Source organism: Carettochelys insculpta, unplaced genomic scaffold, assembly GCF_033958435.1.
Source record: "Carettochelys insculpta isolate YL-2023 unplaced genomic scaffold, ASM3395843v1 scaffold_0036, whole genome shotgun sequence".
In the NCBI taxonomy this organism is placed as follows: Eukaryota; Metazoa; Chordata; order Testudines; family Carettochelyidae; genus Carettochelys; species Carettochelys insculpta.
The window spans coordinates 54,812-81,573 of record NW_027439073.1 but is presented as its reverse complement, the minus strand read 5'-3'; the positions used below and the strand labels follow the sequence as shown (position 1 = coordinate 81,573).

The window sequence follows — 26,762 nt, the reverse complement described above, 5'->3', positions numbered from 1 at the left end:
CGCCTCGCGCCGCTCCGGCTGGCCGCGGGACTCTATGGTATGGGCGCGCCCTCCCGCCTCTCCTCCCGCCCTTTCTCTATGACTCCGGGCCGCTCTAGCCGGCCCGACTCTATGCCCTGGGCAGACCGCGGGCCCACGCGTTCTCTCTCGCTCTCTCTCTCCCCTTCAGGCTTCCACGTTCTCCCCTCCCCCCCGCCCGTCAATCTTTTGGGCCAATCGGAGCGCTCGGCTTCGCAGACGGGCAGCGCCGCGAGCCAATGGGCGTGAAGGGCCGGGGCAGGGGGCGGGACTGCGCTAGGGGGCGAGGGGCAGGTGAGGGAGGGGAGCTGTGGGGGGCTGGGATAAGGGGAGCTGGGGGGGCTGTGGGGCTGGGATAAGGGGAACCATGAGGGGGCTGTGGGGCTGGGATGGGGGGGTCTGTGGGGCTGGGATAAGGGGGGTTGTGGGGGCTGTGGGGCATTGGGTAAAGGGAGCTGTGGGGGGGCTGGGGGGCTGCGATAAGGGGGGTTGGGGAGGCTGTGGGGCTGGGATAAGGGGAGCTGTGGGGCTGGAATAAGGGGGTTTGTGGGGAGTCTGTGGGGCTGGGATGGGGGGGCTGTGGGGCTGCAATAAGGGGGGCTGTGGGGCTGGGATAAGGGGAGCTGTGGGAGGGCTGTGGGGCTGCGATAAGGGGGTTTGTGGGGAGTCTGTGGGGCTGGGATGGGGAGTCTGTGGGGCTGGGATAAGGGGGGTTGTGGGGGGTCTGTGGGGCTGGGATAAGGGGAGCTGTGAGGGGGATGTGGGGCTGGGATAAGAGTTGTTGTGGGGGGCTGGGACAAGTGGGTGCCCTTGGGGGAGAGAAGGGAGTCTTCTGGGGGACTTGGCTGTGGGGGTCACAGGGAAGGGGTGGGGAGCTTCTGGGGGGGTGATACAATGGGGCCTGAAGGAGGGGTGGGCTGGGGGGAGGCTGGGGGTTCTGTGGAGCTGGGACAGGAGGGTCCCTGGAGAAGGGGGAGTTCTGGGGAGCTGGGTAGGTGGGACCCGGGGGGAAAGGGGAAGGCGTACTGTGCAGCTGGGACAAAGGAGGGGCCCTGGAGTGGCTTTTGGGGGGCTGGGGGATATGACGAGGTGTCTGAGCAGCCCCCACGTAGGGCCAGGGTAGAGCATTTTCTAGCCCAGCTGGGCGGGAGTGGATGGCCGCCAGTGATGTGGGGAGGGCGGGGTGCTCTCGCTGGGTGGTGGGGCGGGGAGCGGCTCAGAGAGGGGCCCCCTTCCCGTGGGGGGCGAGGAGCATCTGCAGGAGGAAGGGTGGTGGGGGGTCTTAGGCGAGTCCCCCCAGGGAAGGGAGCGTGGCTGGGGGGGAAGACGGGGGGGTCGAAGTCTCCAATCCACCCCTTCGATTGCTATTTCTCGGCCTAGCCGGTGCCGGGGCAATGGAGCCGGACGCCAAGCGGCGAAAGACGGAGGACCCCCCGTGGGACGCTGTGCTGGTCCTGCCCGAGCTGGAATCCCGACCGGTGGAGCTGACCCCGGCCTATGCCGCCCCCGTGCTCCTGCGCACCGAGACGTCCCGCCTGGTGCGGGAGTTGGCGGTCGCCCGCCCCCTGACGGCGCTCCCCCACCTCAAGCGTGTGCGAGCGGCCGGCGAGGCTTGGCCGCTGGAGTTGCTCCTCTGCCCGGCCGGCCCCTCGCCGGCCCCGCTGACGCTCTCAGAGCTGCTCCCGGCCGGCCAGGTGGACCCCCGTGGCTTGGGAGAGCCCTTCCTCGTCCGAGTGCCCGCCCGCGTCCCCCTGACCCGGCCTCAGTTCGAGGAGGCCGCCCGCCACTGGCCCACGGCCTTCCACGAAAACAAGCGCACCAGCCTGGCGCTGGCTGGCCAGCTCTTCACCCCCCGGGACAAGGCGGCAATGCAGGGGTACATGGAACAGGCGATCCAGGCCGCACGCCGGGGGGCGGAGCTGGGGATGGTGCCGGCGGGGGCGGCGGTGGTGGAGCCGGCCACCGGGCGGGTGCTGGCGGTGGGGCATGACTGCCGAAAGTCTCTCCACCCCCTGCTCCACGCCACCATGGTCTGTATCGACTTGGTGGCCCACCGCCAGGGGGGAGGCGTCCACAGCTACCGTGACTATCCCGCCTGCAGCTTCCTGGCCCCGGACGGCGCCCCTCGGCCTAGCTCCGACGGGCTCCCTTACATCTGCACCGGCTACGACCTCTACCTCACCCGGGAGCCCTGCCCCATGTGCGCCATGGCCCTGGTCCACTCCCGTATCCAGAGGGTCTTCTACGGCGTGGCCACCTCGCAAGGAGCCCTGGGGACCAGCTACCGCCTCCACGGCCACAGAGACCTCAACCACCACTTTGAAGTCTTCCGGAGCGTCCTGGAGGGGCCGTGTGGACGTCTGGGCCAGGATCTCGCTAGCTGAGGGCTCCTTTTTATACCGTTCTGTTTTAAACGTTGAGCTTTCCTTCTTTTTTTTATTTTTTAATAAATTTGTTTTAACGGGGAGGCGGTTTGCGGGCTGCGCCTCTGATTTTGCAGTTCTTGGCCGCAGGGACGGGTGGGCTTGGTGGGGGACGAACCACGTCAAACGGGATGGAGAGAGGCTGTGCCGGGCGGCAGGACGAGGAGCGACGGGCTCACGGCGCGGTGGGGGAGGTGGCGGTCAGACGCGACGGCCTCCTGAGGTCCTCTCTTCGTCTGTAAGGTGCCCCCGGGATTTCTCGGTGTCGTGACACCTCCGTGGCTTTCTTGCAGCAGGCTGGTTTTGTGAATTTGGAAGAGGCTTTGTTCCTTTTAGCCCGGCCTAGCAGAACTGTGGGCAGCAGAACCAGGGAGCTGAACCCTGGGCTCCGTTCGGCTCTAAACCTGGTCGGATCTCGTCTCGTGGGCACAGCTGGGCTGCCTGTCGGGGCCGAGCCTGGGCGGCCCCCCCAGGGAATGCCTGCCCGCAGCCGAACGGTTATCGGAGGATGCCAGAGTATCGTATCGGTGGTAGAGACCCCCGGGGGGTGGCAGGGACCTACTCGTTTTGAGGGGGGCTGGCCTCCCCGGTTCTGCCCCTTAAGAGAAGGCAGGTGGGGGGTTATGCACAGCTGCAAATAACGTCCGGGAAAGGGGGGAGCGGGTGTCTTCTGGGGCCAGATGGGAACAAGGGTCCCCATTGAATATCCCTGAACCCTGAGTCCTCAGACCCCCGCTCTGACTCCAAGATCCAAGCCCGCCCCCTGCCCCACCGCTCTGGCCATGGCTCCGCCCTGGACAAAGGGCTCCCCGGGCTGGGGGGCGGATCCTCTGGCCAGGCCCAGCCCCTCGCGGGGGGGAGATAAGGTGGGGAGCCCTGGCTGAAGATTCCCCCAAACCCAGCAGGGGGGATCACAGCCCCCCACAACCTGCCCCTGTGGGGGGGGGGAGAAAACTCAGCCAGGTGCCTAAATCCCCTAGGCCAGAACACCCCCCCCATAGCTGGGAACAGCCAGGCTCAGAGCCCCAGCTGAGGAACCCCCCAAACCCAGCAGCAGGGGAGTGGGGATTGCAGCCCCCCAAACTGCCCCCTGTGGGATAATCCCAGCCAGGCACCTAACCCCCCTAGGCCAGGACCCCCCTGGAGCTGGGAACAGCTGGGCCTGGCCCCTCAGAAGCAGGGGAGCCCTGGCTGAGGACCCCCCCAAACCTACCAATGGGGGGCTGGGGACCACAGCCCCCCCACCTGCCTCTGTGGGGGGGGAATTACAGCCAGGTGTCTAAACCCCTTAGGCCAGGACCTCCCATCCCCCCAGAGCCGGGTCCTGTCCTCCCCTGGCCGGGCCTGGCCTCTGGTGGAGGTGTGTCAGCCCCAAAGCCCTGCGGCATCCGCAGCAGAGAAGTTGGGGGCAGAGGGGTTAATCCCCCCCCCCGGCACTGCCTTCCCCTGCTTTCCTGGGAAAGGACCCTAACAACCCCACCAACTTTCCTCAGCCTCCCCTTATCCCAGCAGGCCAGCGCCCTGCACCCCGAGCTGCCACGGGAATGCTTATCTGGGGGGGCGTCACCCCCAGACCATTCCTGGACCCTCCAAATCACCCCGGAAATGATCTGAGACCCCCCCCCACCCCCAAACTGTTCCCAGACCCCCCCCACCGCTCCTACATGGATCTCTGAGAGCACCGGCTCCCTCTAACTTTTCCCACCCACCAGCGGAATGAATTTTCTTCTCTGCGCTGATGCGTCTCCAGAGGTGCACCACCCAGAGAGGCACAAGCTGCCAGAGGGAGCACGACTCGCACGCCCGTGACCGAGGGAGAGGAACCTCGTGCGAAGGGCCCTTAACTTATTTCCACTCGTACGTGGGATCAGCGTTGTTCTGCATGCGAAGGGGAACCACCCGTAGACACGCAGGCCGGTTGTGCGGCAGGAGGCGACTGGTGGTCTGCGCCAGTGAAAAAGTTGGAACTGATGACCTGGGCCTTTTTTCCCCCTCCCCCAGCCGTGTGCAGAATAAATTTTCACATGCACTGAGGCTTGCACAGATGCGCACCACCTACAGAGAAAACAAACCCAGCTGGGCTGCCTTTAAATCTCTCCCCAGCAGCTGCACAAGCCCACAACAGACAGGGAAGGCTGTTCCAGAAGGAAAAAAGGAGCTAGCAGAGGATGGTTTCGATCCATCGACCTCTGGGTTATGGGCCCAGCACGCTTCCGCTGCGCCACTCTGCTCTGATTTGCAGCTTCTCTGACATCTGCACAAGCTGCGCTGCTGGGATCTTTTTAAGCAGGAAAAAAACATCAGTGGATTTGCTGCGTTGGGATTTTATCAGCTTCCTTGGAAAGGATTTCACAGAGGTTCTTTCCAACCCCGACCAAGGACCTGGCCTGGCACGGCCGCGCTCTCCTCTGGGCTTCTCGGCGGCCAAAACCTCCCCGTCCACGTCTGCAAGGCTGGAGTCCTGGCCAGCCTCCCGTGTGGCTGTGAAACCTGGACCTTGTACAGAAAATATAAAACCGCCGGAGCGTTTCCCCAGCCGCAGCCCGAGGTCCGTACGTACTGCACATTCGAGGGCGGGAGAGAGTCACGAACCGGGAAGTCCTGGACAGAGCAGGAACCAGGAGCGTCAAAGCCGTGACCCTGAGAGCCCAGCTTCGCTGGCCGGGGCACGTCCTATGAACGGAGGAGGCGGGAGTCCCTAAGCAGCTCCCCCACGGTGAACCCTCCCAGGGCAGGAGGAATCAAGGCAGGCCTGGCGAGAGGTGTACAGACTACGTGAAGGCCGGCGCTGCTCACGCTGGTTTAAAACCAGAGCAGCGAGCACAAGAGCGAACAGGCCGGCGAGCTCTCGCCCGCCACGCGAGTGATGACTCGGAAGGGCAGCGACGCGCGCGCCTCATTGGCGCTGGCGAGAGGAGGAAAGCGACGGCAGCCGCCGCACCGACAGAGCCGGGACAATTCCCTTGACCCCGCTGCGACCGCCCAGGCCGTTCAAAGCTTGGACTCCCCGGCCACACGCGAGTCCACGACCGACGAGCCTGCGCACGCTGGAGACGTCAGCGTCGCGCACGCCAGACTCCCGACATCTAGGCAATAAGACTGAAAAAGTCATCTCACCTTCACGTAAGTCAGTGGGACGTCCACATCTGGAGTGCTGCGTGCAGGTGTGGTCGGCCCATCTCAGAAAAGATCTCTTGGAACCGGGAAAGGCTCAGAAAAGGGCAACACAAAGGATTAAGGGGACGGAGCATCCGCCACGTGAAAGGAGATGTATAAGGGTGGGGCGGAGGCGATGCTAGAAAGCTTTGTCGACAGAAGAGGCCAGCTGTCGACATAACCCGGGGAGCATCCTGTCGACCAAGTCTCGCCAGATGATCCCTCCAAAATCAGAGGCACGACCACCTCTGGGCAGAATACTGTCGACAAAACAGGCAATGCAGCCAGCTCTGTCGACAGAGCAAGGCGTGTGTTGACCCGATCTGTTGCCACCTATTCTGTCGATATTACCCTGTCGACAATGACCTCTGTCGACAGATGCGTCTAGTGTAGACGTGGCCTGGGACTTTTTAGCTTGGAAAAAAAGACGATTAAAGGGGTGTGTATGCTAGAGGTCTATAAAATCGTGACTGGCGCGGAGAAAGTAAATAAGGATTCGTTATTTACTCCTTCTCACAAGACAAGAACTAGGGGTCACCAAAAGCCAGAGCTGAGGAGGTCTATTCAGCAAGGTGGAAATGGCCCTGTATCAACAGCACTTATCAAGAGGAAAAAACAAGTCAGATCAGACAGGGGGGTGTGACCCACTGTCAGCGTCTAATGGGGAGATATTAACACCCAGGGCAGAGAAGCTGCTTTCGTAAGGGGCCAGCCACTCCCAGTCTCTCTTTCATCCTCGGTTAATGGAGTCACATTCTCAAATAAATTGCAGCTCAGAGATTTCTCTCTCCGTTTGATTTCTGCATTTTTTCTTAAAACAATTTTTAATTTCTGAATTTTTCTTGTTTCAGAACGGTCACCCTTAGATCTGCCACTGAGTGACCAGGGAAACTGAAATATTCTCCCACCCGCTTCTGTACATTACTGTCGATACTGGGCCATTTCCACCTTGCTGAATAGACCTTGTCAGCTCTGGCCCTCCCCTTTTACGGGGACCCCACTCTTTAAATACCCCTCTGAAACCACCACCACCCCACTCCTGCATCTGATGAAGTGGGTCTTTGCCCATGAAAGCTTCTGCTCAAAAATATCCGTTAGTCTAAAAGGTGCCACAAGACTTCTGGTTGTTCTCGAAGCTACAGACTAACACGGCTGCCTCTCTGATACAGTACAACAACATCACCTTAACTCTGCCCTAGCTCAGGTGCATCTGAGGAAGCGGGTCTTTGCCCACGAAAGCTTCTGCTCCAAAATATCTGTTAGTCTATAAGGTGCCACAAGACTTCTGGTCGTTCTCGAAGCTACCGACGAACACGGCTACCTCTCTGATAAGAGGAAATCTTGTTTCACGCAAGGCACAGTTAACCCGTGGAACTCCTTGCTGGAGGATGTTGTGAAGGCCAAGACAGACAGGAGACTGGGCTTGATAGACCGATGGTCTGACCCAGTGTGGCCGTTCTTATGCGAAATCGATACGGCACTAAAGGTCGGCGAGAAGTGACCTCCTGGGCTCCCGCTGAACTATCGTGCCTGGAAAGCAAGGGTCTTGCGGCCCCTCCCGCTGGCTGGTGCCCAAGGGCATGCTGGGAAAAGTCATCCCTTCCCTGCTCTGGGCCCAAGCAGGGAACGGGCCAAGGAGCTTCAGCTCCCAGGATGTCTTGGCTTCACCATCATGCCCTGCAGACACCTTCTGCATGGTGCAGCAGGGAGGAAGGGAGAAAACATGGACATGGGGTGGGAGAGGGGCTCAGATCAGTCTCTGCAGGGGCCTGGCTGCAGCATCAGTCCCTGAAATAAAGTTTTCTCCCCCTTTTTCAACCAGGGTTTCCTTCCTGTTCCCCTCTGTCCAACCCCCTGCCCCAAAAAAACCAGGGCTGGGCTTTGCTAGTGATGGGGCTGGTGCTGCAGAAAGGGGGGTGCTGGTGTTACACCCCAAAACAGAGGCTGCTACAAGCTGGGGGGCTCATTGCCCAGCAGGGCTGGAGTTGCCCCACGTTGTGGGTTCACAACAGGGGCTAATGAGGTGGCAGTTGAACCCACGCCTCCGAAGAGACTGGAGCCTAAATCCAGCGCCTTAGACCACTTGGCCACACTACCCACCCTCAGAAAGAAAGCTCCTCTCCCTGTGGTGTCATGGTCTACCACAGACCATGAGGTCAACACACCATTGGAAGAGTGGCCCTTTTTGAGCCCCAGAGATATCCCACATCCACAAGTGGCAGAAGGTGAGCTCACGTCCCCATAGACTGGGCTCTGCAAAGGTGGGGCCAGGAGACAGGCCTGGCTCCTGGGGACACGTCTGACCCCAGATAACAAGATGGCCAATTCCAAAGGTGAGGCCTCCTTAGAAATAAGCTGTTCTTCACCTAATTAAATTAGTTTCTTAGTGTTTCAGGTGCTACGGGACGGCTGGTTTACTTTGTTGGAATACAAACTAACTGTTACCAAGAAGCCTGTTACTCCATAAGGTGCCCCAGGACTTCTCGGTGTGTTTTAAGGTGACATGTTATGGACGCCGGGTGTTTATTGTTGATTATTTGAATCATCTTCCCCTTTCGTCGAATCCCAGACCCCCAGGGCGGGAAGGGGGCTCAGGAGGTTGTCGGGTCCAGCCCCCTGCCCAAAGCGGGACCAACCCGAGTCCATCGTCCCAGCCAGGGCTTGGGCCAGGTCCGGACTGGAGATCGCGCCACCGCTCTGGGGAACCCGTCCCAGCGCCTCATTGCCCTCCTGGGGGGAGAGTTTTTCCTCATCTCCGACCCCCACCTCCCCCACCGCGACGTGAGCCCATCACTCCTCGTCCTGCCCCCCGGCACCCCCGAGAACAGCCTCCCCCCGGCCTCGTCAGAGCCCCTGCAGGGAGTGGAAAGCTGCTACCCAGTGTAGCTTTCACTGTGGGCCAATGAAAGGAACCCAAAAGAAGTAAGCAGAGGCCTTAGGGATCCCAGAGAACTGGAGGAAACGTCCGTCCAGAGCTGGACACAATGTTTTGGTGAGACCGCGAGCAAAGATCTCAGAAGGGGTCTCATCAGGAGGGCGGTGAGGCACTGGGACGGGTTCCCCAGAGCAGTGGTGGGATCTCCAGCCCTAGAGGTGGGGCTGGCCCAAGCCCTGGCTGGGAGGATGGAGTTGAGTCGGTCCTGCTTTGGGCAGGGGGCTGGACTTGACGACCTCCTGAGGTCCCGTCCATCCCTACGATTTGAAGACTCTTTGAAGTCCTCCTTCCCATTGACGTTTGCTGCACTGGGCATGGTGAAAGCCAGATTCAAACACTTCTCTTCTCCTGCAGCTTTTCAGCCGGGGAAGGACATCGAACGCCAGCCCGTGGGTCCAGTTACCCCATAACCCTCGCTGGCTGTGGTAGAAACACCTTCCAGAGCACAGAGCACATGCTAACTTAAATGCCAGGGGTGCCCTGGCCAGCCCTGATATACCCGGCCTTGGAATATTTCATCGGCCTCAGCGTGCCGGCATGGTCCGCTGGACAAATAGTCCGGGCATTCCCCTCCCATGTTGCTTTCCTAGACCTTCCAGCTTTGCACCGCATAGACAAAACCCGCGCAGACAGTTGTCAGGAGAGTGGCTGGTCTTGCAGACAAAATTGTTGAGCTGCAGGTCTTCGTTCCTAGGAGGTCTAAATCCAGACACCAGCCTGCAAACTTCTGCCCCCTGCTTGGAAAACCTGTCGGTTGGGAAGCCCGAAATCCTTTTTCCTAACCTCGCGTCTTAAGCCAGCTCCCGCCGGGAAAAAAGGGACGGCTGGTTCTCACGGCGAGGGAATGAGGGACGTGAAATGAAACGAGGGAAGATGACCGCAGATACCTGCTGCAGAAAGTCGATTTTGTGGGCAGCCCGGGGGAAGGTGTGGAGGTTCAAAACGGAGCTGAGGAAAACCCCAGTGTTAAAATATCGACTTGCATAAAGTCGATTTTAGCCCGGCGCGTAGATGCAGCCGGAATCTGCCTGTCGGGGCAGGCGAAGCCGGCCTCAGGAGCGGCCCACAAGCTCGTGAGCTTAGACCTGCTTTTATAATTCCCTCGGAGGAGATGGTCTGATTGGGAGTGGACCTGACGAAGAACACCAGGGGATTGTTGGCTCCCGGTGGGACGGAAAGCTGAGCCGTCCGGTGCGTTTTGCAGCCGTTGGGATGTATCTGAGACCCTGCAGAAAAACCAGGGACGGGGAGGTTTTGGCCAATGAGAAGCCCAGAGAAAAAGGGGGCTGTCCCAGGCCAGGTCCTTGGCTGGTGTTGGAAAGAACCTCTGTAAAATCCCTTCCAAGGAAGCTGATCGAAAACCAAGGCAACAAATCTGCCCATGGTCTCTTACCACAGCAGAGCAGCTTCAGAAGACGTCAGAGAAGGGGTAAAAGAGAAGCCACAGCCCAGAGGTGCGGTGGACGCGTGCTGGGCACACACCCCATGTCGTCAGAGTTGCTACCAGCGCGGCGCTCTGCTCTCTCCAATGCTGGTATCACTCGGCTGCGCGCGTGTTCCCTCTGTGCGCTGCCCCCGCTCTGTAACAGCCGACGCAGCAGACCCGAAGAGAACCCCCAATGACCACAGAGTCTAGTAAGGTGCGCGTCGGCCGGGTTTATTGCCGTATTGGACACAACGGTAGTTCCCTGTAGACTTCTCAGTCTAAGTCAGGGCATACTACAAATATGCACCCACTGTCAATGGACTCGGCTCAGTCAGTGGCAGGACTTTCCACTGCCCCCTCGGCCGGACCCAGACCACACCCCAGGGGTACATTCTTATACACGGGTACAAACAATTCACGCATCACTCCTGACGTACTGAGGTACAACCCTTCTACGTAATCAGGCGCCGCCTCTCACCTTGTACACGTTGGTTCGAACAAAGCAACTCGATCCATCATATTACCCTTTTGCCCTGGTCATTGGGATGGGTCGGCCTGTTCTTTCTTATCTGTGCAATGTTCCGGGGTCGGGTGTTCTGGTACCATGTACCTACTTCAATATGCCAGGTAGATACGTTTATGCACCAGCAACCCTCTTCTTGCCAACTTCTGTGAGCAACGCGTTCCTTTAGCTCACAGCTGCACTTTGCTTTCTGTTAGCAAAGTTTTGACCATTACTTTGGTTCAGGCCTAAGATTGGGCCTGTACTTACTACACCCCAGAAGCTGATGGATTGAAACCATCCTCTGCTACCTCCTCTTTGCTTAGCAAACCTGGAGGAGGCTTTTCTATAGCTGCTCATCACCACAGACCCCCCAGGGCGGGATGGGACCTCAAGAGGTCGTCAGGTCCAGCCCCCTGCCCAGAGCAGAACCTACCCGACTCCATCATCCCAGCCAGGGCTTGGGCCAGCTCCACCTCTGGGGCTGGAGATCCCCCCACTGCTCTGGGGAACCCGTCCCAGTGCCTCACCGCCCTCCTGGGGGTAGAGTTTTTGCTACCCTATCTGGTAGTTACCTGGGTTTGCTCATCTCTTTTCCAACCCAGCTTTTGAGGTCTCCCTCTGTGTCCGAGCAGGTGCGTGAGAACTCGGAGGAGAATTTCCTGCAGGAAGAGGCTGAGCGAGGGGAACTGAATGGCAGAGGGTTGCAACGCTCCAGGCCTTGTGCGCCAGGAAATCGGCGTGAGGGCCAACGCCGGCCAGCCTGGGGGACATTTAATCGCCTGGGAATTCACAAGGACTCCGAGAAATCCCCAGCACAGCAGAGACTCCCCACCGGATACAGGCTCCACCCGTGCTCCCACTGCAGGAAAAATTTCACTTCCCGCCCCAGCCTCGTGAAACACCACTGAACCCACACGGGTGACAGGCGCCTGGTCACCCATCAGAGGATCTACTCCGGTGAGCTCCTCTACTCGCGTGACCATTGTGATCCCTGCTTCGGGGACAGCTCGACCCTGGCAGCACGTTCCCCCCCCTGCCCCAGCCGGGATTGTGGGAAAGCTTCCCCTTGGCTGTGCACCAGCGTGCTCACGTGGGAGAGAAGCCCTGCTCGTGCGAGGAGTGTGGGAAAAGCTTTGCACGACAGTCAAGCCCCATCAGGCACCAGCCGGTCTCCCAGGGTGAGGGTCTCTTTAGCTGTACGGGCCGGGGCGCACGGCGGTGGATAGCTGGGGGGGGCGCACGGCAGGTTGGGCAGTAGCTGGGGGCGGTGCATGGCGGGTGGGCTGGTGGGTGGCTCTGGGCCGGGGTGCACAGCGGTGGGTAGCTGGGGGGGTGCATGGTGGGCAGGCTGGTGGGAGGCTCCCAGCCGGAGCGCACGGCGGTGGGTAGCTGGGGACGCGCGGAGGATGGTGGGTAGCTGGGGGGGGGCGCACGGCAGGCGGTGGGTAGCTGGGGGCGGGTGGTGGTTAGCTGGGGGGCGCACGGAGGGTGGGCGGTGGGTAGCTTGGGGGGCACACGGTGGTGAGTAGCTGGGGGTCACACGGCAGGTGGTGGGGCGCTGGGGGGGCTCATGGCGGGGGTGGGCGGGTGGTGGGGCGCTGGGGGGGCGCACAGCGGGTGGTGGGTAGCTGGGGACGCACGATGGGCGGGCAGTGGGTAGCTGGGGGGGCGCACGGCGGGCGGTGGTTAGCTGGGGGGGGCGCACGGCGGTGGGTAGCTGGGGGAGCGGGTGACTCCCAGCTGGGGTGCACGGCAGGCGGTTGGTAGCTGGGGGGGGGCGCACGACGGTGGGTAGCTGGGGGAGTGGGTGGCTCCCAGCTGGGGCGCACGGCGGGCGGTGGGTAGCTGTGGGGGGGCGCACGGCGGTGGGTAGCTGGGGGGAGCGGGTGACTCCCAGCCGGGGCGCACGGGCGGGCGGGCGGTGGGTAGCTGGGGGGGGCGCGCACGGCGGGCGGGCGAGTGGGTGGCTCCCAGCCGGGGCGCACGGCGGGTGGTGGGTAGCTGCGGGGGGGCGGCGCACGGCGGTGGGTAGCTGGGGGGAGCGGGTGACTCCCAGCCGGGGCGCACGGCGGGCGGGCGGGCGGTGGGTAGCTGGGGGGGCGCACGGCGGGCGGGCGGGCGAGTGGGTGGCTCCCAGCCGGGGCGCACGGCGGTGGGTAGCTGGGGGAGCGGGTGGCTCGTAGCTGGGGGCGCACGGCGGGCGGTGGGTAGCTGGGGGGGCGCACGGCGGGCGGGCGGGCGAGTGGGTGGCTCCCAGCCGGGGCGCACGGCGGTGGGTAGCTGGGGGAGCGGGTGGCTCGTAGCTGGGGGCGCACGGCGGGCGGTGGGTAGCTGGGGGGGCGCACGGCGGGCGGGCGGGCGAGTGGGTGGCTCCCAGCCGGGGCGCACGGCGGGCGGGCAGTGGGTAGCTGGGGGGGCGCACGGCGGGCGGGCGGGCGAGTGGGTGGCTCCCAGCCGGGGCGCACGGCGGTGGGTAGCTGGGGGAGCGGGTGGCTCGTAGCTGGGGGCGCACGGCGGGCGGTGGGTAGCTGGGGGGGCGCACGGCGGGCGGGCGAGTGGGTGGCTCCCAGCCGGGGCGCACGGCGGTGGGTAGCTGGGGGAGCGGGTGGCTCGTAGCTGGGGGCGCACGGCGGGTGGTGGGTAGCTGGGGGGGCGCACGGCGGGCGGGCGGGCGAGTGGGTGGCTCCCAGCCGGGGCGCACGGCGGTGGGTAGCTGGGGGAGCGGGTGGCTCGTAGCTGGGGGCGCACGGCGGGCGGTGGGTAGCTGGGGGGGCGCACGGCGGGCGGGCGGGCGGGCGAGTGGGTGGCTCCCAGCCGGGGCGCACGGCGCTGCGCACGGGGACCAGCGGCCCGCAGCGCGGCGGGGGCGGCCCGAGCGGGCTGGGCCCACCCAGGAAGGGGCAGAGCCCGGCGCGGCGGCGGCGGAGGAGGAGGAGCGAGCCGGGGCCTGGCGCACAAAGGGCCGCAGCCGGAGCTCGCCGCTGGGCCTGTGCCGGGGAACGCAGCTCCGGGAGCCCACGCGGTGCGGGGAGACCCCGGGGGGCCGGCGGCTGGGGGGGGGGCAGAGCCGGTGGGGGGGGCATCGGGGACGTGGGGGGCGGTCCGTGGGGGGAAGTCAGTGAGGCGGGGAGGGCATCGGGAAACTTGGGGGGCGGGGGGCAGGTCAGTGGGGCGGGAGGGCATTGGGAGGTGGGGGGCACTGGAGTTGGGGGGCGGTCTGTGGGGTGGAGGTGGGATCAGTGGGGCGGGGGGGGGCATCGGGAGACGTGGGGGGCACTGGAGTTGGGCGGTGGTCCATGGGGTGGGAGGGACGTGGGGGCAGGTCAGTGGGGCGGGAGGGCATCGGGAGGTGGGGGGGCACTGGAGTTGGGGGGCGGTCTGTGGGGTGGAGGTGAGATCAGTGGGGCGGGGGGATTTTGGGGGGCAGTCCGTGGGGTGTGGGGGGAGGTCAGTGGGGCGGGGGGGCATTGGGAGACGGGGGCACTGGAGTTGGGGGGCGGTCTGTGGGGTGGAGGTGAGATCAGTGGGGCGGGGGGATTTTGGGGGGCAGTCCGTGGGGTGTGGGGGGAGGTCAGTGGGGCGGGGGGCATTGGGAGACGGGGGCACTGGAGTTGGGGGGCAGTCCATGGGGTGGAGGCGAGATCAGTGGTGCGGGGGGGTTTTGGGGGGCAATCCGTGGGGTGTGGGGGATGTGGGGGGAGGTCAGTGGGGTGGGGAGGGGGTGAGCTGTTCATACAGTCAGGAGCTGCTGGGGGCAGGTTAATGACTGTCCCTGGTGGTGGGGGGCGAGACCCCCAACACAGCCCTGCTCTGCCCTTTCCTGGGGGACCCCCTGTGCATCCCCACTGCAAAGCTCCCCCCCACCGGCCTTGGGGCCTCCTTGTTTCCCCACCGGAGCCTCTGGTTCCCACCTGGCCTGACCTTCCCCTCCTGGGGGACCCCAGTTTGTGCCTTTCACCCCCAGCCTTCCAGGTCCCCCCTTGCCCCCCTTCCCCATCCCCCCCATCTGCCATGTCCCTCCTCACCCCCACCCCCTGCAGACCCCCCCCCACAGGGGAAGGTGGGGACTCAAGGTAAAATGTGGGCTGGGCTTCTGGCTGCAGGGGGTGGGGTAGTAGCGCCCCCCCACATCCAGGGGTCATGCCGCCCTTCCCCCTTTCTGCCCCCTTGTCGGTGTCCCCAGCAGGGCAGGGTTTGGGGGCTGGCGGGGTCTGACCCTGTTTCCCTCTCACCCCGCCAGGCTGCAGCCCCCCGGGTTCCTGTCGCTCCTGCCCAGCCCCCCACGGCGCGGGGGGGGACATGGCTACGCAGGTAGGGACCCGGGAAAGAAGAGGGGTTGTAAACACAGGGAAGCGGGTAGAGGTTTGGGCCTGGTTCGGTGCGGCGGCAGGACAGCCCTGGGGTGGGGAACGGGAGATGGGGGAGGGGAGCTCCAGCCGGGGGGCTCAGGGGAGCTGCCCCCCCCATACTTAGCTCCCCGGGATAAGGAGGGTGGTGATCATTCTCGGGGGAGAGCATTTGTGGGGTTGGCTGGGGGCCCCTCGCCTGGTGTTGCCTGGATTTTCTGGCCCTGGAGAAATTCTTCGAGGATAGGCCTATGGTGGCTGTTCGCCAGGATAGGCAGGGAGGAAGGTGCGTGGCCTCAGTTTGCAGGTGCGGAGAATGGGCACCCGGTTATGTGTCACTGGGTGTTCCCCTGCTCTGTTCGCGCCTTCTGGGGCGGCGGCCGGTGTTGTTGTTCTGAGCATCGGTAGGGGGCTCGGCGCGGCAGGTACCGACTGTTGGGCTCTTTCAGGAGGCTGGGACCGGCAAGGAGGCGGCCGTGGATTTCGACGGGGAAGAGATGGGCCCCACTCCGAAAGCCCTCTGCAGCTCCAGCGAGCCAGAGACCGACGGGAACGAGACCTCGCAGGGTAAGGAGCCTTGCTGCAGTGGTTCTGACAAGGGGAAAGGCAGAGTTAAGGCTCATGGCACCCTCACAAAATAACCTTAACTCTGCCCTATCTCAGCATCCCCAAAATGTAACCTTAACTCTGCCCTATCTCAGCATTCCCCACAGTGTAACCTTAACTCTGCCCTATCCCAGCAACCCCTCCTCCAAAATGTAATCTTAACTCTGCCCTATCTCACCAATGTCACTTCAACTCTGCTCCATCTCAGCATTCCTCCTTCCCCATGTCACCTTAACTCTGCCCCATCTCTGCATTCCCCACAATGTCACTTTAAATCTGCCCCCATCTCAACAATGTCACCTGAACTCTGCCCCATCTCAGCATTCCCCCTCCCGCATGTGACCTTAACTCTGCCCCATCTTGGCATTCCCCACAATGTCACCTTAACTCTGCCCCAACTCGGCATCCCCCTCCCGCATGTGACCTTAACTCTACCCCATCTCTGCATTCACTACAATGTCACTTTAAATCTGCCCCATCTCAACAATGTCACCTTAACTCTGCCCCATCTCAGCATTCCCCCTCCTGCATGTGACCTTAATGCTGCCCCATCTTGGCATTCCCCACAATGTAGCCTTAACTGCACCCTATCTCAACACTGTCACCTTAACGCTGCCCCATATCCACATTCCCCACAATGTCACCTTAACGCTGCCCTATCTCAGCGACGTACCCTTAACTCTGCCCCATCTCAGCATCCGCCTCCCACATGTCACCTTAACTCTGCCCCATCTTGACATCCCCCTCCTGCATGTCACCTTAAATCTGCCCCATCTCGGCATTCCCACAATGTAACCTTAACTCTGCCCTATCTCAACGATGTCTCCTTAACGCTGCCCCATATCCACACTTCCCCACCATGTCACCTTAACGCTGCCCCCTATCCGCATTCCCCACAATGTCACCTTAACGCTGCCCTATCTCAGCGACGTACCCTTAACTCTGCCCCATCTCGGCATTCCCCCACAAGGTCACCTTAACTCCGCCCTATCTCAGCCACAGCACGACCCCTGGCGCCAGTTAGGGTTCCTGCTGATTTTTCAGCTCGGGGGTGGAATAAGTTTTTTTGCGTGCGCGGAAGTGCACCGTCCCTAGACACGCCCTCTGGTGGGATGAAGAACACCGAGTCTCTGGGAATTTCAGTCCCAGCCACAAAAAACTCTTTGACGAGCAAGAGAGGAAAGGTGCGTAGGGTTGGCTCAGGGGCTGCGTCGGGCACCGCAAGGCTGCGGTGTCACTGGGAAATCCTCCGCTGTGACCGGCCTGTGATCGCCCCTCTTTCGTCCCCCCGGAACAGAGGCTCCGGATTCCAGGCAGGAGCGAGAGGAGGACCTGGGAGGGCCGGATGCCCGGGGCTCTGGGGACGGAGGGATCCGGAGTGGTGCAGGTGAGCGATCGTGAGGCAGAAGAGGCCATGACTGGGTGGGATAGATTCCCAGGGCGGGGCGGGACCTCGGGAGGTCGTTGGGTCCAGCCCCCTGCCCAGAGCGGGACCGACCCGACTCCATCGTCCCAGCCAGGGCTTGGGCCAGCTCCACCTCTAGGGCTGGAGATCCCCCCACCGCTCTGGGGAACCCGTCCCAGTGCCTCACCGCCCTCCTGGGGGGAGAGTTTTTCCTCCTCTCCGACCCCCACCTCCCCCACCGCCATGTGAGCCCATCGCTCCTCGTCCTGCCCCCCGGCATCCCCGAGAACAGCCTCCCCCTGGCCTCGTCAGAGCCCCTGCAGGGAGGTGAAGGCTGCCAGCAAACCCCCCTCGCTCTTCTCTTCTGCCAACTCACCACGCCCCAGTCCCTCGGCCTCTCCTCGCCGGCCACCTGCTCCAGCCCCCGGTGCATTTTGGTTGCCCTCCGCCGGCCCCTCTCCAACGCCCCCACGTCCCTTCTGCACTGGGGGGCCCAGAACTGGGTCCACATTTCCAGAAAGATGGGGAGAAACTGGAGAAGGTCCAGAGAAGACCCACAAGAAGGATGGAACATCTGGAGAACATGTGGGATGAGGGACACCGGAAAGAACGGGGCTTGTTTAGCGTAGAAAGGAGAAGGCTGAGAGGGGACCTGATGGCAGCTTTCAAAGAGGTTCCGCTCAGGGATGGTTTAGATGGTGCTGGGCCCCGCCCTGACAGCCGGGGCCTGAACTCGGTGACCTCTGTGGGTCCCTCGCCGGCCTCGTGTTCTGGGGTTACCGGATGCAGTACTCCGGGCACAGGGGCGTTGAGGGGGAATTGTTCCCCTCCTTCCTGCTCGGCAGGGCAGAGTTAAGGGGATTTCAGCGCCTCGGTTTCTTTTCCTTCTCCCCGCTGCTCGCGTTGCCTGGCTCTCCCCTTTCCTGCCGCCCTTTCTGAGGTTTCTCTCTCTCTCCCGGCAGGCGCCAGGCTTGGGAACGAGGTGGAGAAACCTCCGCCGGAAGAGGCCGAGCGGGACGACCCTGAGAGGGGCTTAGGGGAAGACCCCAAAGGGAGCGCGTCCAGCTGTCTGGGGAAGGGGGAGGCCTGGCACAGCCCGCCCTGGCCGGCGCCGGAGCAGGCCGACCCGCCCGAGGAGGCGGTGGGCATCTTCATTAACTGCCAGGGAACATACGAAGACCTCCGGGCTGTCCCGGCCGAGAGGAGAAACACCTGCCCCGTGTGCGGGAAAACCTTCACCCTGAAGTCCACCCTGGTGCGGCACCAGCGGATCCACACCGGCGAACGCCCCTACTCCTGCGGGGAGTGCGGGAAGCAGTTCAGTGACAAGTCCAACCTCAACAAGCACCAGGCCAGCCACACGGGCGAGCGGCCCTACGTCTGCGGCGACTGCGGCAAGGGCTTTGCCCGCAGCTCGACTCTCACCCGGCACCAGCGGATGCATGCGGCCGAGCGGCCCTACCCCTGCCCCGCCTGCGGGAAGGCCTTCTCCTGCGGCGCGGCCCTGGCCCAGCACGAGCGCAGCCACGCCGCCGAGCGCCCCTTCGCCTGCCCCGAGTGCGGGAAGCGTTTCCGGGAGAACTCGAAGCTGCTGGAACATTGCAAGACGCATGCCAAGGAGCGGCCCTACGAGTGCACCGAGTGCGGCAAACGCTTCACCCGTAGCTCCTCTCTCCTCCGCCACCAGCGCATCCACACGGGGGAAGCGGCGGCGGAGTGGAAGAAGCCGGCGGCGAAACCGGCCGCCCGCAAGAAGAACCCCCTGCCGCCGCCGCCGCCGCCAGGCCCGGCCGGCGAACGACCCCACCAGTGCCCCCAGTGCGGGAAAAAATTCACCCACCGCTCGGCCCTGCTCATTCACCAGCGGCTGCACACGGGGGAGCAGCCCTACGAATGCCAGCAGTGCGGGCAAAAGTTCACCCACAGCTCGGGCCTCGTCCACCACCAGCGCATGCACACGGGGGAGCGGCCTTACGAGTGTGAGGAGTGCGGGAAGAAATTCACCCAGCGCTCCTCCCTCATCAACCACCGGCGCATCCACACCGGCGAGCGCCCCCACGAGTGCAGCCACTGCGGGAAGAGTTTCACCCAGAGCTCCGGCCTCATCCACCACCAGCGGATGCACACGGGGGAGCGGCCTTACACCTGCTTCGTCTGCGGGAAGATGTTTACCCAGAGCTCGGGCCTCATCAAGCACCAGAAAATCCACACGGGCGAGCGGCCCTATAAGTGCGGCGCCTGTGGGAAGCGCTTCACCGAACGCTCCTCCCTGCTCCGCCACCAGCGGGTCCACACCGGGGAGCGGCCCTACGGCTGCCCGGAGTGTGGGAAACAGTTCACCTGGAGCTCCAACCTGATTATCCACCAGCGCGTCCACGCCGGAGCCCGGCCCACCGCCGCCGGCGGGACCCTCTCCTCCGGCCCGCAGGGCTTGCTGGACGTCGCCGACTTCACCGACTACATAAGCAGCATCGCCACCTTGGGGAGGGAAGAGAGTTGTTTTTTCTAGACCCGCCTCGGCTGTCTCTCCCCAGCGCCCGGTTTTCGGCGGCGGATCCCGCCGGCCCGTTTGCCGACTCCTTCCTCCCGCCGGTCGGGGTCGCCGGGGAGCGGACGCCTCGGACCAGCCGGGCGAGCTGGTTCTAGACGCGTCCGTCCCGAGCCGCCCTACCTGGAGAAGGCGGAGGGGAAAGGCGACCTTGGGACGGCCCCCAAGAGGCCGAGCTGGCACGCCCTTCCCCGGAAAACCGATCCCAAGCAGGCTGATCTTCCGGGCTCGTGGAGACGTAACCTTAGAAGACCCAACCCTGGTAAATTTTCACCGCCGGCTTTGCCCCGTGCTGGGCCGGTGAGACATCCTTCTGACGTGAACACGCCGCTCTCTTCCAAGCGTTTTCCTCACCCAGGCAGACTCGTTAGTGTTGCACAGGTCTTTCCCTGTGTTTTCCTGTCCTAATTAATACTGGTTTTCCTGTCAAGTCCGGAACGTTTTGCCACCCCAACTAACCGACCAAATCTTAGAATCTGCAAGTTCTTGCTGGGCTGAGGTTGTCTCCTATCCCACGTTGGTCCAGGTCCTGTGGGCAACGATTATTTTTCCTTCTCCAAAATGCGTCTCAGCAAGCGAAGGGAAGCAGCTGAAGTCGGGTAACTGTCGTTCAGCCTCGGCGACACCGGGCAGACCCGCGTTGAGTTGGACTGAGAAGGAGCCCTCAAGCCCAGCTGGGGAATTTTCATTCTTTCCGAGTTTAAATCCTTGTTTCTTTTGCTCCGTGATTTGATTTGATTTTTTTTTTTCTCCCCCCTCCTGCGTGGGGATCGGTAGCATGCGAGATCATCCCCTGTTTCCCCCTGTTCCTTGGCCATGACGTGGCTGATTTTTTTTGTGGTCGTCCGCAGCTCTTTTTCCGGGATGACACCTGTAGCGTTCAGAGGAGAAAGCGGCCGGGAATCCTCTCTCTCCATTTTCTTTCCTTTCCTTTTTTTTTTTGATGCATCAGCTGTAACCTGCTCTAAAATTTCCTTGGGTAGCCAGCAGCCAGGCACAGGCCGAGAACTAGCCGAGCGGTGTTAAGGCTAGTTTAGCTGTAGGGCGCGGTGTTCTGCTTTGTATTTAATTTCATTAAAAGGTGCGAAAGAAACGAGGAGTCGTGGCTTAGAGTGGGCGGCACGTGTCAGAAACGGGGAGCGGCCGGGGACGGGTTTAGTGTTCACTGTAGAGGGAGTCAGCTGCTACGCAGCCAGCAGCGAGCGCTTCTACAGGAGGCAAAGGTTAGAGCTGGGCTTGGGGGCGCGGGGGGTCCCTGCTTGGCATGTGTCAGGATTCGGGCCTCCCTTCCTCAGGATCTGGCCCATGGGGGATGGGGAGCCCCGAACGTTGCAGGCTGGACTCAGAGCCAGTGAGGGAGGGAGTGTGTGTGTGTGGAATCATCTTTTCCCGGCCGCTCTGATTGGCTGGACTTCCAGCCAATCGGAGCAGGGGCGGGTGATGCCTGGGAGCGGGGTTGGGTTCGGGGGACACGGATCCAGGTACGCCCCCAGGATGCTGGACAGGTAAGCGGCCCCCCCGACCCTGCACCCCAAACTGCTCCAGCCCCCCAGTTGGCATCTGCCCCCCCAAATTCCAGCCTGCTCCTGCGTCCTCCCTCCAGCCCCACTTCTCCACCGTCTCTCCCCCGTACCGCTCATTTCTAACCCCCCAGAAGGTCCCCCACCTTCGGATTAGGCGCTTAATTTAGCTGCAGAACAGTTTGGGGCTTGGAATGGATCCGCGCCGGGCCAGGCCGGGGGTTCAGGTCATAAAACTGCCGCCTGCCAGGCAGTAAAGTGAATTGAAAAGCCTTTTCTCAGAGGGCTTTTATTTTACGAAGCACAAAACCTCGCCAGAGGAGAGGCCGTCCCCAAGCCCCTCTACTCTCTTTCTTTCACGCCTTAAAGCTTGAAGAAAAAGATTGTTCGGAAAAAGAAACGGAAAACAAATTGGATGCGGCAAAATATATTTCGAGGGTGTGTGTGGGGGGGGTTATGAATTTGTTTTCACAGGAGATCTGCAGAATATAAAAATACAGTAACCCCCCGAGATTCGACAGGCGGTTATCTCGCGTTTGCATGAAGGGGGGACAGGGTAGCCCAGCGGCTGGTTGGGCTGCAGCCACTGGGTCCCCGGCAGGGGTACGGGGAGACCCGCAGCTGAGGGAAGGTAGGGAGGAGGTTCTTGACCTGGGTCCCAGCTCCCCTGCACTGAGCTGGTCCGTTTCCCAGGTCCCCCAAGCAGGGGGGAGACAGGAACCAGGCTGCCCCCTCGGTCCCAGGCTGGGCCCTGAGTCCCAGCTCCCCCTCACTCGGAGCCAGGAAACTGACCAGGCCTGGTGGCAGGAAACTGACCAGGCCTGGTGGGCTGGTCAGTTTCCTGGCTCCCATCAAGTTGCACGAATATTCGAGTTACACGGGGCTTGTGGGAATAAGTGGCCGGACTAAGGAAGGGTCTTGGGCTGTCGTGGTTTTTTTTTTGAGCCACGTCGTTTCTTTCTGAATCCTTTCGGAGGACAAACGGCAGGAGCGTGGGAATTCCCCCCCCCACACACACACACAGGCGGCCAGGTCACCTCGCACGGGTGCAATGGAACTCGCACGAGCCGCGGGGGAGGGGGGCCGCCATGTGCAGCTCCCCCTGCCACCTGGAGACGTCCCCTGCAAACCAGGGCTGGCTTGGTAGAGCCTCGGCCCCACTCCTGTGCCCCGCTAGCTCCCCAGGGGTGGCGACTGGCAGGTTAATCAGACACAGGGCAGTGCGGCCAAGTGGTCAGAGCCGATGCAGAATAGCAACACAGCCCCCGCCTGCCTTCCTTGCTGGCGTCACCCCAGCATGACCCAGGCTGCTGCTGATGGGAGGGTCGTTGTCCCCTCTGCCAGCTTATCTTTCACAGCAGGAGGTTGCAGGTCATATCATACACCTTAATGTCGCCCCCTCTCAGCATCGGCATAAGGTAACCTTAACTCTGTCATGTCTCAGCAGCCTCGCAGCATAACCTGAATGCTGCCCTCTTTCAGTAGCTCCACAAGGTAACCTTAACTCTGCCCTCTCTCAGCATCCTCACAAGGTAAGCTTAACTGCCCTCTCTCAGCAGCCCCTGCAAGGTAACCTTAACTCTGCCCTCTCTCAGCAGCTCTGCAATGTAACCACTCTGCCCTTTCTCAGCAGCCCCACAAAGTATCTTTAATGCTGCCCTCTCTGAATAGCCCCACAAATAACCTTAACTCTGCCCGCTCTCAGCAGCCTCACAACACAACCTTAATGCTGTCCGCTTTCAGTAGCCCCACAAGGTAACCTTAACTCTGCCCTCTCTCAGCAGCTTCACACTGTGACCTTAATGCTGCCCTCTCTCAGCAGCCCCACACGGTATCTTTAATGCTGCCCTCTCTCAGCATCCCCACAAGGTAACCTGAACTCTGCCTGCTCTCAGCAGGTACAGAAGGGAACCTTAATGCTGCCCTCTTCCAGTCGCTCCACAAGGTAACCTTAACTCTGCCCTTTCTCAGCAGCCCCACAAGGTAACCTTAACTCTGCCCTCTCAGTAGCCCCACAAGGTATCTTTAATGCCGCCCCCTCTGAGTATCCCCACAAAGTAACCTTAACTCTGCCCGCTCTCAGCAGCCTCACAACACAACCTTCATGCTGCCCACTTTCAGTAGCTCCGGAAGGTAACCTTAACTCTACCCTCTCTTGGCAGCCCCACCAGGTAACCTTAACTGCTCTCTCTCGACAACCCCGCAACATAACCTTAACTCTGCCCCCTCAGAAAAAGTAACTGGTTTTAACCTGTTTCCCGAGCGATGGCATGGGTTTGCTATCCCTTGGAGAATTCCCCCCTTGCTGGCTGCAAAATGATTCTTTTCCCCCCAGGGAGGAGAAACTGATGGAAATGAGGGGTTTGTGGTTTCTGTCGGGGTTTCCTGGAAAGTCGGGTTGTAATTTTCAGGGAAAGCTTTCTTACTTGTTCTTACTTTCTTACTTGTTGACCCTAAACAGAAATGTATAAGCCATAGCCTAGACGCAGCCACAAGCAGCGTAGGAAAGAAATTAAAGCCTCGATTAGATAATGAAGCCTGGAGATTTATAAAGTCATTAGCTGGCACCCTAGCACTGGGAAAAGATATTTTAACCTTGCGACCAGCTTTTCAGTTGTAAACATTGAGCGTAAGTGACAAAGTGTCCTGGCAAAAATGTCTTTGGGTTTTAAAACTTTTTCAAAACCCGCCTTTGCACCTGAGAAAACAAACAATTTTGTTCAGACCCCCTCCTTCAGCAAAATGAGGTCGCCCTTTGTGACCGGGTGTTAAAATCTTACCCTCTGTTGTTGTATTGCCTGTCTCGTGGTTTCCCAAACGGGGGGCCCTGCCTCCCTGGGGTGGCTGAAGAAATTGATTGTTCCCCTCTATTCAACGCTGGGGAGGCCCCAGCTGGAGGGTTGTGTCCGGTTCTGGGCCCCCCAGTGCAGACAGGACGTGGGGACGTTGGAGAGGGGCCGGCGGAGGGCAACCAAAATGCGCCGGGGGCTGGAGCAGGTGGCCGGCGAGGAGAGGCCGAGGGACTGGGGCGTGGTGAGTTGGCAGAAGAGAAGAGCGAGGGGGGTTTGATGGCCGCCTTCACCTCCCTGCAGGGGCTCTGACGAGGCCCGGGGGAGGCTGTTCTCGGGGGTGCCGGGGGGCAGGACGAGGAGCGATGGGCTCACGTCGCGGTGGGGGAGGTCGGAGAGGAGGAAAAACTCTCCCCCCAGGAGGGCGGTGAGGCACTGGGACGGGTTCCCCTGAGCGGTGGGGGGGATCTCCAGCCCTAGAGGCGGAGCTGGCCCAAGCCCTGGCTGGGACGATGGAGTAGAGCTGGTCCTGCTTTGAGCAGGGGGCTGGACTCAACCTCCTGAGGTCCCTTACCGCCCTGGGGGTCTATGAATCTCACGATGTTTTCCCATAAAGCTTCTGCTCCCAGAGTCATGTGATTCTGGGAAACCGCCCGTGTCCACCAAAACCAGGTGGCCGTTAGTCTGCACTCCAACGAAACTCTTCAAAGCGCTACGTTTCGGTTTCGTTTCGCCCCAAAAAAGGCGCGTGCCGGCTTTCTTTGGCTGGGCGGGGAGAAGGAGGCCCTTGATTCGGGGAGGTTAAACCCCAGAAGGGCCATCTGCTCTGACTTCCACCCCCTCGCAAGCACCGAGACCCACTTCTTGGCCGGACGGCTTTGAGATGTTACGGGACAGGTTGTGGTTTGCGAAGGCACGGAGCAACCCTTCTGGGATGAGCGCCAGGTGTAGGTCTGAGCCACCCCTGAGTTCTGCCCTTGGTCGGCGTTCTCGGGATGACCTTAGCAGGTTAGTTGAGCGCTCGGGACTCTGAATCCAGTGATCTGAGTTCAAATCTCAGGGGGGGGCCTGTGAGCTTAAAAAGGGTGTGGGCTGGTCGTCGCTGGGGAGAAACGCCCCAAAGAGGCAGTTTTTCCATCCACGCATTGCGCTGTGTTTCGGGAGGGAACGGACAAAGCTCCCATGGCTCGACCACTGGCCGCTACCTGACTGGTGTTTCCCCTCAGTTTGCCCAGCTGTGAAATGGGTCTGCTCTCCTGAGACGGCCCTGGCCTCTCGCCCTGGTTCCCACGTCTGGCTTTGACCCCCCCAGCTGTGATTCAACATTTCCTGGGAGTTGGTTCTCACCCCTAAGTCGCGACCCCGCACCCTCTGGTCCTTGTCACGCTGAAAACCAACGGGGGTTTCGAAAGAGGGTCTTTGAACCACATACTCTGGGCCTGCTCTGTCTTCTCTCAGGCCGACCTCCGAGCATCCCCCTCGTTTCTCCACCGTGGGGAACAAACTTTTTTGTGCGTGCTCAGGAATGGGTGGACGTCCACCCTCCGTAGAAACACCCCCTGCCAGCTCTGGGCACACCGAAGCTTTCCTGGGATAGAGATACATAGAGGGGACCCGGGTCCAGGCGTTGAATCCCCTGCAAGCCAGAAATAGGGATCACGCCGAAAGATAACTGACAACAACTGATCTCGGGGGTGCGTCTCTGCCTGCTTCACGCGGAGTTGTCCAAAAGCTGCACAGAAAAATCATCCCCCCCCTCAGAAGAGTGTAGGAAAGGAGCAGGATCATCACAGCGTTCGGGGGCTGGAGCAGGCGGCCGGCGAGGAGAGGCCGAGGGACTGGGGCGTGGTGAGTTGGCAGAAGAGAAGAGCGAGGTGGGGTTTGCTGGCAGCCTTCACCTCCCTGTAGGGGCTCTGACGAGGCCGGGGGGAGGCTGTTCTCGGGGGTGCCGGGGGGCAGGATGAGGAGCGATGGGCTCACGTCGCGGTGGGGGTCGGAGATGAGGAAAAACTCTCCCCCCAGGAGGGCGGTGAGGCACTGGGACGGGTTCCCCAGAGTGGTGGTGGGATCTCCAGCCCTAGAGGTGGAGCTGGCCCAAGCCCTGGCTGGGACGATGGAGTCGGGTTGGTCCTGCTTTGGGCAGGGGGCTGGACCCGATGACCTCCTGAGGTCCCGTCCTGCCCTGGGGGTCTGGGATTCTCTGACTTAGGATGGAAGAATCCCAAGCCTTGTTCCAGGCTGGCTAAGGAGCCGGGTGGCAGAAAAGGCCCTGGGGGTCGTGGTGGGTGAGAGGCTGGAGAGGAACCACCAGTGGGGCCTTGTAGCCGAGAAGGCGACCGGCGCATTGGGCTGCGTCAGGCGGAGCATTTCCAGCAGCGCTAGAGAAGTGGTTGTTCCCCTCTACTCGGCACGGGGGAGGCCCCGGCTGGAGGGTTGTGTCCGGTTCTGGGCCCCCCAGTGCAGAAGGGACGTGGGGGCGTTGGAGAGGGGCCGGCGGAGGGCAACCAAAATGCGCCGGGGGCTGGAGCAGGTGGCTGGCGAGGAGAGGCCGAGGGACTGGGGCGTGGTGAGTTGGCAGAAGAGAAGAGCGAGGGGGGGTTTGCTGGCAGCCTTCACCTCCCTGCAGGGGCTCTGACGACGCCGGGGGGAGGCTGTTCTCGGGGTGCCGGGGGGCAGGACGAGGAGCGACGGGCTCACGTCGCGGTGGGGGAGGTGGGGGTCGGAGAGGAGGAAAAACTCTCCCCCCAGGAGGGCAGTGAGGCACTGGGACGAGTTCCCCAGAGCGGTGGTGGGATCTCCAGCCCTAGAGGTGGAGCTGGCCCAAGCCCTGCCTGGGCCGATGGAGATTGGGGTTGGCCTCCTGAGGCCCCTTCCTGCCCTGGGAGTCGCTGAGGAAGCCCATGTGGGTGTAATTCTACCAAGTGTCCACACTGGGGCTGTGTTGCTCCACCGGACGGGTGTCGTTTGCAAAAATGCACCAGCCCACTGCATTGTGGGCCTGCCTGGGCGAGCGCGGGGTTGTGGGATATCTCCTTCGCCAGGCGTGGAAAAGGAGCCTTCGGCCCCAACCAGGCCGGTCGCCCCC

The 26,762-nt window shown here is 61.9% G+C and overlaps 2 protein-coding genes and 1 non-coding gene across 5 annotated transcripts; 2 read left to right on the top strand and 1 right to left on the bottom strand.

The window, feature by feature from the left end:
• Nucleotides 1–9: 9 nt before the first annotated feature.
• ADAT3 (adenosine deaminase tRNA specific 3) lies at nt 10–2,478 on the top strand. Of its 2 annotated transcripts, none has more exons than XM_074983139.1 (2): nt 10–37; nt 1,399–2,478. In XM_074983139.1, exon 2 carries the CDS (start codon nt 1,413–1,415, stop codon nt 2,400–2,402), a length of 990 nt encoding a protein of 329 aa, XP_074839240.1. In that variant the 5' UTR covers nt 10–37; nt 1,399–1,412; the 3' UTR covers nt 2,403–2,478. The 2 variants fall into 2 exon arrangements, with proteins under 2 accessions (XP_074839240.1, XP_074839239.1); XM_074983138.1 differs by lacking the exon at nt 10–37 and adding an exon at nt 971–1,009.
• Nucleotides 2,479–4,600: 2,122 nt separating this feature from the next.
• On the bottom strand, nt 4,601–4,672 carry TRNAM-CAU (transfer RNA methionine (anticodon CAU)). Its single transcript has one exon. It is a non-coding gene; the product is annotated as a tRNA-Met (tRNA).
• An 8,736-nt stretch (nt 4,673–13,408) lies between these two features.
• LOC142005945 (uncharacterized) lies at nt 13,409–19,751 on the top strand. Of its 2 annotated transcripts, XM_074983129.1 has the most exons (5): nt 13,409–13,485; nt 14,704–14,774; nt 15,259–15,376; nt 16,713–16,802; nt 17,783–19,751. In XM_074983129.1, exons 2-5 carry the CDS (start codon nt 14,763–14,765, stop codon nt 19,327–19,329), a joined length of 1,767 nt encoding a protein of 588 aa, XP_074839230.1. In that variant the 5' UTR covers nt 13,409–13,485; nt 14,704–14,762; the 3' UTR covers nt 19,330–19,751. The 2 variants fall into 2 exon arrangements, with proteins under 2 accessions (XP_074839230.1, XP_074839231.1); XM_074983130.1 differs by lacking the exons at nt 13,409–13,485; nt 14,704–14,774 and adding an exon at nt 14,986–15,116.
• The last annotated feature ends 7,011 nt before the right edge of the window (nt 19,752–26,762 follow it).

Excerpts from the sequence above, each read along its gene's own strand:
- ADAT3 (XM_074983139.1), top strand. The coding sequence starts at position 1,413 with ATGGAGCCGGACGCCAAGCGGCGAAAGACGGAGGACCCCCCGTGGGAC.
- LOC142005945 (XM_074983129.1), top strand. Across the intron at positions 15,377-16,712 it reads CGGGAACGAGACCTCGCAGG|AGGCTCCGGATTCCAGGCAG; the intron begins GTAAGGAGCCTT and ends CCCCCGGAACAG. Across the intron at positions 16,803-17,782 it reads AGGGATCCGGAGTGGTGCAG|GCGCCAGGCTTGGGAACGAG; the intron begins GTGAGCGATCGT and ends CTCTCCCGGCAG.